The following is a 15,136-nucleotide window of genomic DNA, read 5'->3' as shown; positions in this document are numbered from 1 at the left end:
GAAAGAAAGGACGTCTGCCGTGGCTGGGCGTGTAAATAGGCGACAGGGAGAGAGAGCGTGAGGATGCGGGGGAAGCGGGGCCGGGGAAAGGGGATGTGAGGAACAGGGATGTGGGGCCCGAACGCACCTCGAAGCGCTGGGAGCTGACTTTCTTTCCCTTCTTCATCCACGTGATCCGAGGCTTGGGCTCGCCGACCGCCTGGCACACGAAGGACGCCACCCCTCCCGAAATCCCGGTCTGGTCATCCGGGGATTTGATGAAGCTTGGCAAGCCTGAGAGGGAGGGAGGGAAAGGGAGAGGGAGAGAGAGAGAAAGCACAAGATGTTTCAGCCTGTCACAACCTGAGGGACACTGAGTAACCACTCAGCAACTGCAGTGTAACCACTATACTGATAATACAATCCGTTTAACCTACAAATACAATATCGTAATTACAGTATTACATAGATAGTTGTTAAAATGTCCAACAGAAAGAGAGGGAGAGAGGGAGAGAGAGAAAAAGCAGAATATGTTTCAGCTTGTCATAACCCAAGGGACAGTGAGTCATCACCCAGCAAACACAGTATAATCACTGAATTGATAATACAACACAATCTGTTTAACTTACAAATACTATATTGTAATTACTGTGTTGAATAGACAGTTGTTAAAATGTTCGCAACAGGCAGAAAGGGAGTGAGAAAGAGTGGGAGAGAGAGAGCAGGTGAGAGGTAGAGAGAGATCACAGTTGACGCCGTGTCAGATATCACAGGATTTAGCCAGTCTTCTATTTTCCAGCTTGTATCATTTACAATGTAACATTGTGAGTTTCCACATGTTGATACCACTAGGCACGGCGCCAAGAAAGGGTGAAGCTTCTTTTTTTTCGTAAACCTACTATGATATCACTGCTTTCACAATCCCACTCCACCACATTATTATTGATATGAATTTTAAACATCCTGCTGTACATGCTCTTTCCTAATACAGTAATTTGAGGCTGAATAAACATACATCTTAAATCCACCGGTCTTCACTCCACGTCTCCAAGGAGAGCACGGAAACACAATTCGCGGCCTCGATGGCATAACCTCCATGGCAACAAACATTGGCTCTTTCTCTCAGCAATGATTTGCACAATTATTAGAGGATGTGAAATGAAATATTCTGTTCGTCAAGCTCTTCGGGGTGAAACGCACACGACACAATAATTTCCCCTCGGATTATTAGCTCAAAATACATTATGCAAGAGCGCCTTTGAGGGGGATCTGGGCTCATTCCTGTGAGCCTATTGGTCGGAGTTAATTGGGAGAGGGGGGTTAATAAAATGTGAAAAGGTAGCGCTGAAAGGTTGGATTGCCAATTTCCGTAGTCTCTACGAATACAACCATCGAGGACAAGGCAGATATTTCTACCAAAAAGTTATTTTGCGGCAGGTGCAGACTAAGTAAGAAATACTGCCATTTAGTTCTCTTAACAGCAAGATACATAAGACTGCTTAGTGATGTTGGTAGTAACCAGTACATTATGGTTGGTGTAATGATCATTGCAAACAAATAGAAGGGGAGACCGGGGAACAGCCAAACACTTTTAGGTTTTTGCTTAATTAAAAAAGTATTATATTGTAACATGTAAGCACAAAAGATTTTTTCCTTATTCAGGCGGGTGTAAGAAAAATAACTACATAACGAACCCGAGGTATCACTGTCTACAATGAGAATAGCCACAAACAATGAAAAACATAAATAAATACAGGAATAAAAGTATAAATAAGAAAAAAAATAGTGAACAATAAACACAATGCAAACCGATGCATTTTCCTGCTTGTGGGATTTATATCACTGACAACCTGAACAGCATATGATCCACAAACCTGTTAATTGGATTTTGAGTAAGCTGATCAAGTGCGCATTGCATGTGGAAGTCCAGAAATGAGACATATGCCAGTGACTGAACTGCGACTCGCACCTTAAACCTGAGTTGACCAGGTGGGTGGCAAAAGGGTTAAATGAGGACCTGTCTGACCGGAAAATTGCAATAAGCTACACCAAAATGGCACTAAGCTGCTCACTCTTGACTGACACACCCCGAGCAGCAGCTCTCCTCCCTCCCTCCTGCGAGTCCCAAAATTACCTGGATCTGGATCGTCCGGGAATAGCTTTATGGCAATTTCATATCAACTATATAACCCCACTAAATTACATAAAATGAAGGTTAAGTAAAAACTTCCCACGTTTGTGCGGGTTTGTGGCTAACCAGGCTTCGATGTGCACTCAGGGTCGTGAAGGAAATAAATTGTGCAGCTTTTGTGCCAGTGTCATTCAAAGGGTTCCTTTTTATTTGGAGTCATTTGCCTGGAGGAGTTGAGAACCTGACCACATGGTGTATGGTGTTCCATTAGGCGAGGCTCACACACAATACGACATGACATAACACTTTAATAATTTAAATAATATTATAGTCGCATGCATTGTAAATATTGTGCACACTTATGTAACAAGTTGGCTGCGCGCAACACCAAATGTGGCCAAAGCGTGTGTATATGTGGTATGCATAAGTTAGTATGGACATATACCGTCCAGTAGTATGCAAATATATAGTACATGGTCATTTAAATTAAATTAATATGCAAACATACAGTACATGGTCATTTTAATTTAATTGCAAATGACAAGATAAATACAAAGCATAATTATCAGGAACATGGCAAAAAAACAACAGAACCTAATACGGTTAAAAGCAATGAATTCAGAAATGTATGTTTAAATAAGGGGTGGATGTGCCTACCTCAACATGACACAATTCTGGGTTTATTTCAAGATGGGAAATTGAGTTTGGGAGCGACGAGACAGACTTATTATTTGGCATCTATGAAATTCAATAAAACATAACTTAATTCATTCAGAATGCACTCGCATGCAAATTATAACAACATGACTTCATCCCCGTTGCTCTGGCAGGAACATTAGCTGCATGGTAAGACATTATTGCAAATTTTTGTGAACTGGAGGGAGAGCAGTCAAGCCACAGTAAGCACAATATTTTGAAATATTAACACAGTAATGAGTAACACTAACGCACATTCATTTTTTTGAATTTTTACTGTCCCAATATTTTCTAGCGTCAAATTTGTATATTATTTGGTGTCTCGGTGGCGCAGCCTGTAGAGCACTGACCGCATGCTCATTGCGAGCCGCGACGTCGGCGATTCGAATCTGACCGTCTGACATTTGTCGCATGTCTTCCTCTCTCTCTCGCTCCCATTCTTCCTGTCTCTCTATACTATACAGTCCAATAAAGCTGAAAAAAGGCCTAAAAAATATCTTTAAAAAAATATATATTTGTATATTATTTGTCGGCAGGACTACGACAAGACATTTAACCAACGGAAACTTGCTGGGCTTTCAGTGACTGCGCTGTACAAAGTTGTTTTTTACAATTCCACGTTAACATTTATTATTGATATGAAGTTGAATAAAGCGAGTTCATCTTGGCATTTGAAAAAGCTTGTTACTACTACAGAGTAAACTAACGTTCCTCACGTTTCCAAAAGCCGAGGGCATGCCCAAGTCTTCTCACTGTCTGAGCTACAAGGGTCCGTGACAGGAAGACCAGGAGCAAACGTAGCCCTTGTGTCAGCAACAGACCAGGGTCAAATTAGAATTCAACATGATTTCACCTTTGATGCTAGTCAAATTTGAACGCCATTGAATACTTTTTTCCATTAAATCTTACCAACCAAAATCAATCATAGAAAATAATCATTTTGTTATGAATATTAGATTGACATGCTCTATAAAAGGTTAAGGAATTTCAAATAACTACTATTTAACACAACTGTCAGTTGGTGCATGTCAGTCTGCTTTTTTCTTTCACTTTATGACAGAATAAGGAAAAAAATAAAAACATTTTACTGTAGCTTTCCTCGTTGGTTTTATGACCGTCATTGCCATTTCAATTTGTGCATGTCTTAATCTTGCCAAATGTTACTGCCTTTAAGCACAGGGTGATGCAAAACGTTCAGCAAGCAATTTACAAATCCTGAGGACACCCAGTGACAAACGTTGCCAAATGAGCCACTGTTTACTATCGGGCAAAGATCATACTTCTGTTCACAGTCTAGTCTGAGCTACAGGTTGCGCGCTAATGGAAGCACAATAAATGTACACAAAACAAACTAACCTCATAACACTCAGTAGTTGGTTAATCTGCCGCATGCATTCTGTCGGGGTAACCGTTTATGTGGTAATATTGCGAACATACATATATTTGCATCTACATCATCATAATCTCAAGATCTCACAAGATACCTCAGTGAATAAAAAGGTGCAAACCATTCAGCAGTGGAGGCTGAAAACACATAACGGTCTCTAAAGAGCATCCAATCAAAATGCTAGTGCTGCCCACCTTCTGCTCTCTTATTTATCTTGTAATAAAGGTTCCGCGGGCAAAGGGAGAGAAAAAAATCAATATCTAGTTAACATAATGTAGCACCTTCCTAAAAACAAAAAACACACACCTGTCTACCTTGCAACAACCACTATCAAATCATTGCCGTGAGGCTTGGGAAAGAGAGATACAAGTGCCGAGAGTTTGGTTACCCTTGCCGTTAGGACTGCGGTATCTCAGTTGTTATTAGAGAGCGGCCATTCTGAAAAGACTACAGACATGGGCAAGCTGCTCAGCAGCTGATGCCTGCAATCTGACACTTTCTGGTGAGTGTGGTCCCCAATTGCTGAATAGAAAAAAACATTAAAGGCCAGTTTCAAAGACACAGATTGAGCCTAGTCCTTGACTAAATTCAATCCTGAATGGAAATTCTCCATACAAACCTCAATTTAGTCCACGACGAAGCTTAATATTTGTCTGTGAAACTGGTCCTCAGTAAATATTATTTGCAATAAGCTTACAAAATGGCCTTATCAGTTTTGTTTTGAATGTTTAGAATCTATGGTCCCCGCTTGGTGGGTATAACGAGATAGTGCCCATTTGGTAATGGTGTGTGCGAGCTTGTGTGTGTGTGTGTGTGTGTGTGCATGCGTGTGTTTATCAATGTCCTATCTTTTAGTCAATCTAGCCCCCCAACAATAATCACCTCCTCAACATATATACACATACAGCCTGCATTTGACCCTCTGACCCTGCAGAATGCATTTGATCCTTGCCCTCCAGGTGCAGGTTTTTGATGACCTCTTTCTCCAGCCTTAACTGATGCATCTCAATAACACCCACATTCACAAGGTTTCAACTTCTGTCATGCAATCTTTCCCGTCCTCTTCCTTCAGACTCCTTCAGTGTGCTACAAAACACAGTCATTCATTTTGCACAAACATTGCAATTTCAAGTTTGAAGAGAAACCCCTAAAACAAAAAGACGTTTTGCTCGATGTTGAGGCCTGGCATGCAGTCTTCCCCAGCAGCGGATTTGTGCAACTTTCAAAGAGTCCAGCCTAATTAGCATCACTCTGACCCTGGCGAGTCCCCTTTTGGTAGCATCTGTCACGCAGCAGTTCTGTTAAACTTTCTAAGCATATGGACGCTTTTTCCTTCAAGAAAGAGACCAGAGGGAGTAAGCACGGATGAGCACAAATTCGAGAGAACTGTGCCAGGCAAGCCCCAGGAGTCTGGCGCCACAGTGAAAGGGCAAAGATCACAGAGAAATGAAGACATTTACAAAGCAGCTGAGGAGACTAGCAGAGGAGACCCTCACAAATATGCTAAAGCAGGGGTTGGCAACTATATTCGGCTTCAGGACAAAGTTACAAGTTGGAGGGCCAGAACAAAGCCACTCAATAAAGCGATCATAAGGCCTACCTTACACAGTACACATAAAATGTTGCTCACATACCAAAGCAAATACATTTTGGGGAGATTTAGGGGGGGGCCAAATTTTTCCCACAGGCTGCCAGTTGCCGACCCAGGTCCTAAAGACATTAACAACTCAGCAAAATAACAGCAAAGGCGTCACTTGTCTTGATAAGCGCGCCTGAGCCGGTGAGAAATGAAACTTTTGGTACTTCCATTGAAATGGCTGATAGATGCCTGGTCCCCTGAATCCTGAGAGTACCTTCTCTGTGTTTATATGGCTAGGCGCATGCTAAAGCAGGCGTGACATGTACTCTTCAGAAACAGGACAACAACTGGTCACTATTGGCTACATCTTCATGATCAAATCTGTGATAAGTTAGTTTACTAAGAAGGGCAACTGCAGAGAGGTTAAATTAAGTTTTCCTCGCCCGTGGGACTCTTGGTCAGCAGCAGGTTTTCTAAAAGACAAGCGTCGATGGCAGTGGCCACCACCGAGGCACCATCTCCTCTGCATCTGTTGACAAGCACTGGTGTGGCCAGTGTCCCAAAAGCCTGGCCTAGTCCTTGGGATGGAGAGCCGCTGACTTTGCAGGCCGATTATAAAAATAAACGAGGCGAGGAAACATCTTGTTTATTCCCCCCTCCAGTAGCTGAGTCCTCCAGAGGCTCTCCGGGGCTCGCTGGATGGTCTCCGAGCTTTCCGACTCGGGACAACGAGGTCCCCTACACCTCCTAACACTTCGATTTACACCCCGCCGTAAAAGCTCTGGGATTGGATTGCTCTTGCAATCGAATCCTTCCGAGGCTCGAGTCAACAAATCACAATGCCGGTTTCCTCAAGCGCCGTTCGACCCTGCTTAGTTTAGAACCATTTGTTCTTCTTCTCCTTGTTGGGCCAGTTTCAAGGACGCAAATTAAGTTTAGCTCACAACCAAAATGTTTCGTTGTAAGGATAATCTCCATTCAAATTTTAATGGGGCGACATCGGCTCAGGCGGTAAGAGCAGTCATCTGACAGTCGGAGGGTTGACGGTTCGATTCCGCCCTGGGTGTGTCGAAGTGTCCCTGAGCAAGACACCTAACCCCCAAATGCTCCTGATGAGCTGGTTGGTGCCTTGCATGGCAGCCTATCGCCATCGGTGAGTGTATGAATGGGTGAATGAGAAGCATGGACTTGGCTTAATCTGTGTCTGAAAAATTGGCCCGTTCTTTTTCTTTATTAACCGGTAGGTATCTCAGCCTGACCGTGCCTTTAGAGCAGTCACAAATGCCCTGATTTGTGAGGAGCCTGCTTACTTCTCGAGTTCAGTCACATGTGGATTGGAGTGAAGAATGAAGGTCTTTGGGGTCCCTGACCTGCTGGACTGCAAAACCATTACAGGCCTGCAATAACTAGCACAGCACACACCATAAACCGGAAACTGGAGGCAAGGGACCGCCTGAAGGCCCACTCAAAGGATATACACGTACGGTCAGGGGTCAAAGGCCATTCCGGCCACGCTCCCAGCGAGAGAGCGCTCTCCCCCGAGCTGATTAGGAAGCGTCTGTGCAGGTCGAGGAGACGAAACACTCGACAGCCGCTGGAATGGGGAACAGCTGCGCACCTGCGCTAACATCTGGAGCCAGTCGCCTTCGGTGACATTTGTTGTGCTGCCTGCAGCTGAGTGAAACGCAACTAAAAAAAGAAACAAACTCTGTCTTTATCTGGGTCTCGTTCTTAGTCTCTTTCTCCAGGATTCAATCGATATTTGTCCTTGGCTGTACTGTGTTTCATAAATAAATGGAAGCATCATTTTTTATCCTCAAATGCAGTTTGTCAATTTCTGAATTTGTCAAACAGAGTTTGTGGGGGGAGGGGGGACTGACTGACCCTACAATGTTGAGGACAATGTTTATCAAATCCAGTCCTTTGTTGTTTTCTTGACTTGTATGCGCTCTATCTTAAATTGGGGACACATGAATTCCCATATTGGATTTCAGAAGAAAGTAGTCTTTGCTGAGGGAGTGGAGATGAAGTTGCACTGAGACTGCCAGCGATCAGAGCTTGAGCCCAGAATTCCATTTTAATTTTTTCTGAATGCTACTGAGAGGTACTTTGAGATTACTTTTAGTGATCAATAAACACACCAGAGTGCAAACCATTCATTCTCTTTAATAATAGATTAGTAACGTATCATTTCCACTTTTTTTAGTGGAGCATTCTATTACTGCATTCTGAAGCCATTAGGAAACACAACTTCAAATTATATCGCAGATAACCTCAAAAGCCTTTTTAGCTTGGCTGCCTTATTTAACGAAACACTGTCTAATTGGAAACTAAATACGCTAATTGTGGCAATCAACCATTGATGTATATTGTCAAGTTCATCTTATTAAACAACTCAACATAAAGGGAGGAAAGCAGGGGCAACCACTTGCTGTTGCACTTAACAAGGTGATTCACATTCCTCTCATTTAATTGATAAATTTAAAGTCTCAATGCACAGAAACAAATAGCTAGGTTCAAATATTGAGCATCATTTTGATATGCCTGTTCAATACCTGTTGGGATATAAAAACTACTACTGGTGTTACATATATATATGGCCAGTGGAAAGGCAGTCACAAAATGGGAGTTCATATTGTCACCATCCCACTTGACTTTACTACAAGAGGACCCACCTGAGCCATCACACTTCAGCAAAACAATCAAGAGCAACATTATCCTCTTGAAGCAGTAATTTGTAGTGTATTTTCCACCTTCTCACAATTCACGGTCTCATGAATTTTAAACCAGCAGGTTTAAAATCTCAGAAACTTTTATTTTATGATGAATTCTCCACACAAGAAAACCACTTAATCTATACCTGTGCTAGGGAAGAACCACTAAAATAAAGAAGTGTATTTGAATGCAGCGGATTTTTTATATTCATTCAATTGTCCCTTTCAATGACGGCAGAATAAATGCAGAACAATGCCCTTCAGCTTGTGGTTCAAAACAGCCGGTCTTCATTCTGTGCACCGTCCACAATGAATGCGAGTTCTCTCCTTAACCGTTACTGCACAAAATACCGGCTGAGGGTATTGTGCCCTGTTGACAAGGCTGAAACAGCTCTGACAGGATTGGAGAAAAACTGGCAGAGATAAGCATATTTTTTTGGCTTCTTTCTTAAGGGTTTTGTTGTAATCTCTCTCAAACAGCAGTGAAGAGGCCTGCAGCCGAGCTGTCCCAAACAGCCAGCATCTCCCAGCTCAAAGGTTTGACAAGGGTTTTCAACAGAGCTCAGGCCTTCATTGTCATCGCATTTAACCGTGCGCAAACTTTTAATAAAACCACAAACCATGAAACCGACCGAAAAAACACTAATGTGGTGAGGAAAATGAGCGTTCCAAGGAGTGTGTGGATGGCAGAACATCCAAAACTTCAAGGGGTTCGGTCAGATAGATGGCCTTCTCCGAATAGAGGCACGGGAGGTTACCGGAGAGAGGTCCTGCCGACGGAGGCTCCGAAGGAAGCGGCGGACAAAGACGCATTCCCCTTTCTCCGGAGATTCCTTCGAGACAAATTCAGCCGAGTGCTGACCTAAGGTGAGAATCAAACCCTTGAGGCGGAACGGACTCTGATCAAATACACTGTAGGAGATTTAACGCAGCCTTCTGTACTTTATCAGATGTCAGAACGAAAACTCGACTGACTAGCTCCGCGGTTTACCGCCAAATACTTTGTCCACTTCAGCGCTCGGAGTGATGTGCCCTTTGAATCACTGAAGAGAAAGTTAGAGAGATAAACTCTCAATTGTGCCATTATGTTTTTCCCCTCTCCTGCAGTGAAGTACATTAAAATAATGGCCCCCTCTGAAGCACCAGAAAATGGTGGAACAACGTGTGAGTTATCTCCCCGTTTTCACATTTGGAAGCCATTCCCAAACACAGCTAAGGTAAATATATATTCAATTAAGATAATAACTTTGCTGCGTGGGAATCCATATTAACTGTAAATGCTCATTTGGAAAAGCTCTTACCAGTAATTTAGGTGAACGTTATTACATGAAAGGAAACTCAGAGCTTAACATAACCACATTCTTAAGCATATGCATCTCCCGTCAAAGGCCTCTACACCCATAATGTGCTCTGCGAGCGATTCTTCAGTCATGAATCATAAGCTGTGGTTTATAATGTTAATGTTATCGTGCATCAAAGACAGAGGATGAAAGCTCTATAGCAGCGTGATATTGTTTCTCTCTGAATTTCTTCCCTTGTGTCAAAGACAAAAAAAGTAAGTAATTTTAGTCACATTCCTGCTAAGAGATAAGACCATTTTCCCGCTAGCGGAGCTATCGCAAAAGAGGGAGCCCACTCAGGCCAAAAGCGGTGCATTCCAGTCCCTTGTTTTGCCCTCATAAGGATGTTGTTATACTGAAGACACTAAGAACGCCGGCCCGGAAACAATGGTGCGTTGTTCCTCAGAAATGCGCCCTGACCGCGGCCAATGATGGGGGCGAGAGCTTGAGCGTGCTGGAGGAGTCAAAAGACTTGGATAATGGGGACGCGGCAGAGAGGCTGGGATGCAAGCCAGAGAGAAAGCAGTTGGGGAGGGTCCAATATATGTTTCCACTGAGAGTTTTCGAAAGGTCAACCCAGCAGTCACCAGGGGAACCCGCAACCTTGAGTTCAGCAGAAATGAAGACCCAGGTCTCTATTTGGAAGAGAAATGTTGAGGAAACCCCACAGTGCTGAGGGCGTTTCTTCATGTCTGGCCTTGACGCCTTGTGGACTGGGCCATCACGGCCCTCGTCGGGACCACCGTTGGCTTTGGAAAGAATTGAGTTCAGGCGCGTTGCCGAAGAGCTCCACTTTCCATTCCTGAGCTTTGTTGTGATAAACTGATGGGGCAAAAGTAGATTTTTGCAGAAAGTCTGAGCTGAGGAAATTAATCATCAGTCTGACACCACATGAGACAGTGACAGATGAGTGACGATATAGCTTGCTTTGTTAATCGCGGGGAGGTTGTGTTACAAGGTGCCCGTTCACTCTGTTCCACTGGCATAGCCCGCTGGCACCAATCCCTGGCTAGAGTAGCCAGAGGACCCCGGTGTTCTGTTTTATATGTGACTTTCTTTGTAGTACAGCGGTCGAGTAAAATCGTTTGAAGCTGCAATGAGTTGGTACAAGGAGCAGCCATTTTGAGATGTCACAACTTTTGATTTGGAATCAGACCATGAGCATGTGGTTAAAGTGCACATTCTTATATTTTATGAAAGGGTATTTCTACAGATTTTGGTTTCACCATGTAGAAATTACAGTGGTGTTTATACATAGTCCCCCCATTTCAGGGCACCGTAATGTTTGGGACACATGGATTCACAGGTGTTTGTAATTGCTATGGTGTGTTTAATTACCTCCTTAATGCAAGTATAAGAGAGCTCTCAAAACCTAGTCTTTCGATCATATTTGGAAACTATTATTGCTGTTTACCAACATGAGGACCAAAGTTGTGCCAATGAAAGTCAAATAAGTCATTATGAGCCTGAGAAACAAGGCTCAAGGCTAAACCTTAGGCTTACCAAAATCAACTGTTTGGAATAAGAAAGAGAGCACCGATGAGCTTATTAATCACAAAGGGACTGGCAGGCCAAGGAAGACCTCTACAGCTGAATTCTCTCCAGAATAAAGATAAATCCCAAAACACCTGTCAGTCGGATCAGAAATACTCTCTGGGAGTCAGATGAGGATTTATCAATCACCACTGTTGGCATAAACACAAAAACAAGATGGCCATGTTAACAAGAAGTAGCTACTTAAAAGAGCAATCACAATTCACAGTTCTCACTTATCTTCATTGATGATATAACTGCTGATGGCAGCAAAATGAATTCTGAAGTCTATAGACACATCCTATCTGCTCAAGTTCAAGTGAATACCTCAAAACTCATTGGCTGGCAGTTCATTCTACAGCAAGACAATGAAGACCCAAACATACTATTAAAGTTGTTTTTCAGATCTAAAAAACGGTCAATTCTCGTCTGGCCAAGTCAATCACCCAGTCTGAACCCAATTAAGCACCGCTTTCATATGCCGAAGAGAAAACGTAAGGGGATTTAAAACAAACATGAGCTAAAGATGCTACAATACAGGCCTGGCAGAACATCACCAGAGAAGACACCCAGCAACTGGTGATGTCCATGAATTGATTTCAAGCACTCACAGCATGCAAAGGATATGCAACAAAATACTTAACATGACTACTTTCATTTACATAACATTGCAGTGTCCCAAACATTATGATGTCCTGTTGTACTTTCTAAACCAAAAATGTTTTTTAAATTAAAAATCTGACAATGTGCACTTTAACCACATGCTGTTATAAATCTCAAATTGTGGAGTACATAGGCAAATAAATAACTGATGGGTCTTTGTCCCAAACATTATGGAGGGCACTGTTTCTCTCTCTACCAGAGAAGTACCGTATAATAATATAGTCTATTCCCATAATGCTTGTGCAGTTGAAATACGACTTCAAACATTAAATTGAGGAAACACTTTGTTTCCAAACTGTCACCAAGGTCTTGTCCATTCAAATTTAACAGCTTGAGGAAGAAATGACTGACTAGCAATTCCTTGTTTGCTCTGAAATAATGATGCATTTTCATGTGAAACATATTTTTGTTCAGAGCAAGAATAACATGAGCCCCCTGCAAGAACCAAAAATGTAGGCCTTGTATTAACGTACACACAGTCCCCTTAAAATGTTACTCTGAGCAACATTAATTGGTTACTGGTTTATTGGAACCTGTGAAGTACTCTCAAAAAGTACTAAATCACTGACGCATACTGACGCAATCTCCCACCAAGGTTTCACAGATCGGTCTGCGTGAAGAGCTTTATTTAGACGCTGCAAAAAAATGGAAGAAAGCTAAAAAAAATTGCTTACTAAAATGTCTAAGGCACTACGACGCAAGTTCCCGAAGGGTTGATTAAACTTTGAAAGTAAGTCGACTCTCAGAGGATAAATAATACTGAAATTTCTATCCAAACAAGACTAATTCAGTTACACCTGGGTTACGCCACTCTAAAACAGATGCTGCCGACATAAAATGTGTATGTAAAATATTAAGAACAGCTTTTAATCTACAGCAATGGGAGGGGCAGATGTCTAATGACCTGAGGGAAATTGGATTTGCTTGTTTCTTCAGATGGTATTACATAGGAACCTTGTGGAAATCATTTTCCCTGTTCTGTTTATGTTTCAGCTCCTGTTTATCGTGCTGCACACATCTTTTTTTTTTTTTTTTTTTTTTTACCTGTTCCTTAATGTCTTCATTTCCTGTGATAATACTCCAGTCATGAATAATTAAATGCTGCATTCACATTTCGCTAAAAAACAGCTAGGGTGATACATAGGCTGTGGAGCTCATTCCATTTCCAGCACTTAAAGTTAGGGGACTGGTGTGATACAAGAGGAATACAAGGGAAATGGATTTGGTTTGTGTATGTGCATGTGTGTGCCTGTGTGCGTGCGTGCGTGCATGTGTGCCTGTGTGTACGTCTGTGCGTGTGTCTGTGCGGTTCATTTAGTTTCACAGCACAAGCCAGGCTGTCTATGGCTTTACACCTGCCAGCACCGGAATGTTCTTCTCTGCGGTGCCTGACAGGGTGCAGAGGGCATAAATTGTCAGAGTGTACCAGAGTCTCAATGTATTCCTGTGCTTATGGGGGAAGTGGGTTGAAAACAGAGGGAGCCCGGGCGGGAAGAATAATTCAGGACGACAGCAAAGGAGAGACTGAAAGTTTAATGTCTGGAAGAATATTCCAGATTTTTTGTGCACCTCAGCTCTCTGATGCGTGACATTCAGATTTGCAGGTCGAAAACCGGGTGCCTTTATAGCTGTCCTGTTACCATTTTCCGGAAAAATGTCATTTCGAGATAAGGGTTTCGGCCCTTCTCGGATCTGAAATCCGTCTCCTTCCTTAATTAGCATTGTGCATCTGCTGCAGCGGCCTTAGACCTGGCAGTTTGAATGCCTATTACAGGAGCATTAGGGACGTGCTGTGCTGTTTGTTTGGGGGGGAGAAGAAAATAATTACCATAATCAGCATTTGATGGAACTGCAGTATAGTAATTATGGAATTACGCTCTCGCTCACGCACACACGTACACCCTAGCGTGCATACACACGCAAGCATTCAAATACGTACACCACAGTCGGGATATTCAAATGCATTCTTGCCCTAGAATTTCTCATCTGTCAGGCCGGTCTGATAGGCAAAGGAAGGATGCAAATGATTCATGCGTACGGGGGGGAGGAAGCGAGGGACAAGCACACTTTTTTCTTTTTTACGTCACCGTATTTTTATCTCTCTTCTCCCTCCAGGAAGGACATGCGCCCCGCCGCGCCTCCATAAGTCTTAAATTCAGATTCGGGTCCCGGGCGCACTGAGGCAGCCTGAAGCCCTGCCACCACCGCGCGCGGATGAATTAAGCGATTAATCTAACATCGTTAACCTATCCTCAGCCGTCCGGGCAACCACCCCCCCACCTCCCCTCCCTGCCGCCTTCTTCGCCGTCAGTCTAGCCCGGCATCTTCGTAATCCGCCGATCGCAGCTGTTGACTGTCAGTATCGCTTCCAAAGCGTCTTTGAGATCTGCGATACCGCTCACGTTTAATTAAAATAATCAATTTCCAGCCTCTGAAACCATATGGGCACTTAAAGACAATCCAATTTTCATCTCGCTGCTCCATCCAGCATTGAGCCACACTTGACTCTGATGGGAGCCTAATCAATTTGCGGATACCGCCCTTCGCTAACGCCTCGCAGGTCCTCGAACGGCGGAGTCGATAGTAACTGGAGGCACGGCGGCCTCCCCCCTGTAGTACACAACATCACACTATGTGAGTGGGCTCTGTTTTCACATCAAAACCCCATAAAATGTATTTAGTCGAGGACACTGCAATTTTTGTTCAGGTTTATGTTCTCGTTTATGTGCTTTTTTATGCACTTTTTCCATTTTAATTGAATGCGGTCTTTCAGGCGGTAATGTGACTGACTAATGCGTCCTGATTCTATTGTTGTAATATCTCTCGATTTTTCACTTTTGAGAATACTTGCCGGAGAGAGGAGGCGTTTCTGGGTCCACTGTCGCTCAGAAGACAGCAGGCTTAGTCTACAGACATAAAAGAAGGAAATTTAACCCTTTAAAGGTTTTTTTTTAAAGTTTTTTTTTAGAAGTTTCAAATACCAGGCATGATTCTTACCATCATACATTTAGTTATGAACATTGAAATCGCTTATCTGTGATCTTCTCAGGGGTCACCAACCCTGTTCCTGGAAATCTATCGTCCTGAAGGTTTTCACTTCAACCCTAATTTGGC

General features: G+C 43.0%; 1 protein-coding gene across 4 annotated transcripts in view; it reads right to left on the bottom strand.

Annotated features, from left to right (window-relative positions):
- ptprfa (protein tyrosine phosphatase receptor type Fa) overlaps positions 1-15,136 on the bottom strand; it is a 168,649-nt gene that overhangs the window by 126,316 nt on the left and 27,197 nt on the right. For all 4 annotated transcript variants that reach the window (XM_061240147.1, XM_061240148.1, XM_061240149.1 and 1 more), the window contains exon 3: positions 128-273. In XM_061240147.1, the coding sequence (XP_061096131.1) occupies positions 128-273 (146 nt within the window). The remainder of the gene's footprint in view (positions 1-127; positions 274-15,136) is intronic.

Source organism: Conger conger, chromosome 4, assembly GCF_963514075.1.
Source record: "Conger conger chromosome 4, fConCon1.1, whole genome shotgun sequence".
Classification (NCBI taxonomy): domain Eukaryota; kingdom Metazoa; phylum Chordata; class Actinopteri; order Anguilliformes; family Congridae; genus Conger; species Conger conger.
The sequence above is the reverse complement of the archived record's forward strand: the minus strand, read 5'-3'. Positions and strand labels throughout refer to the sequence as shown.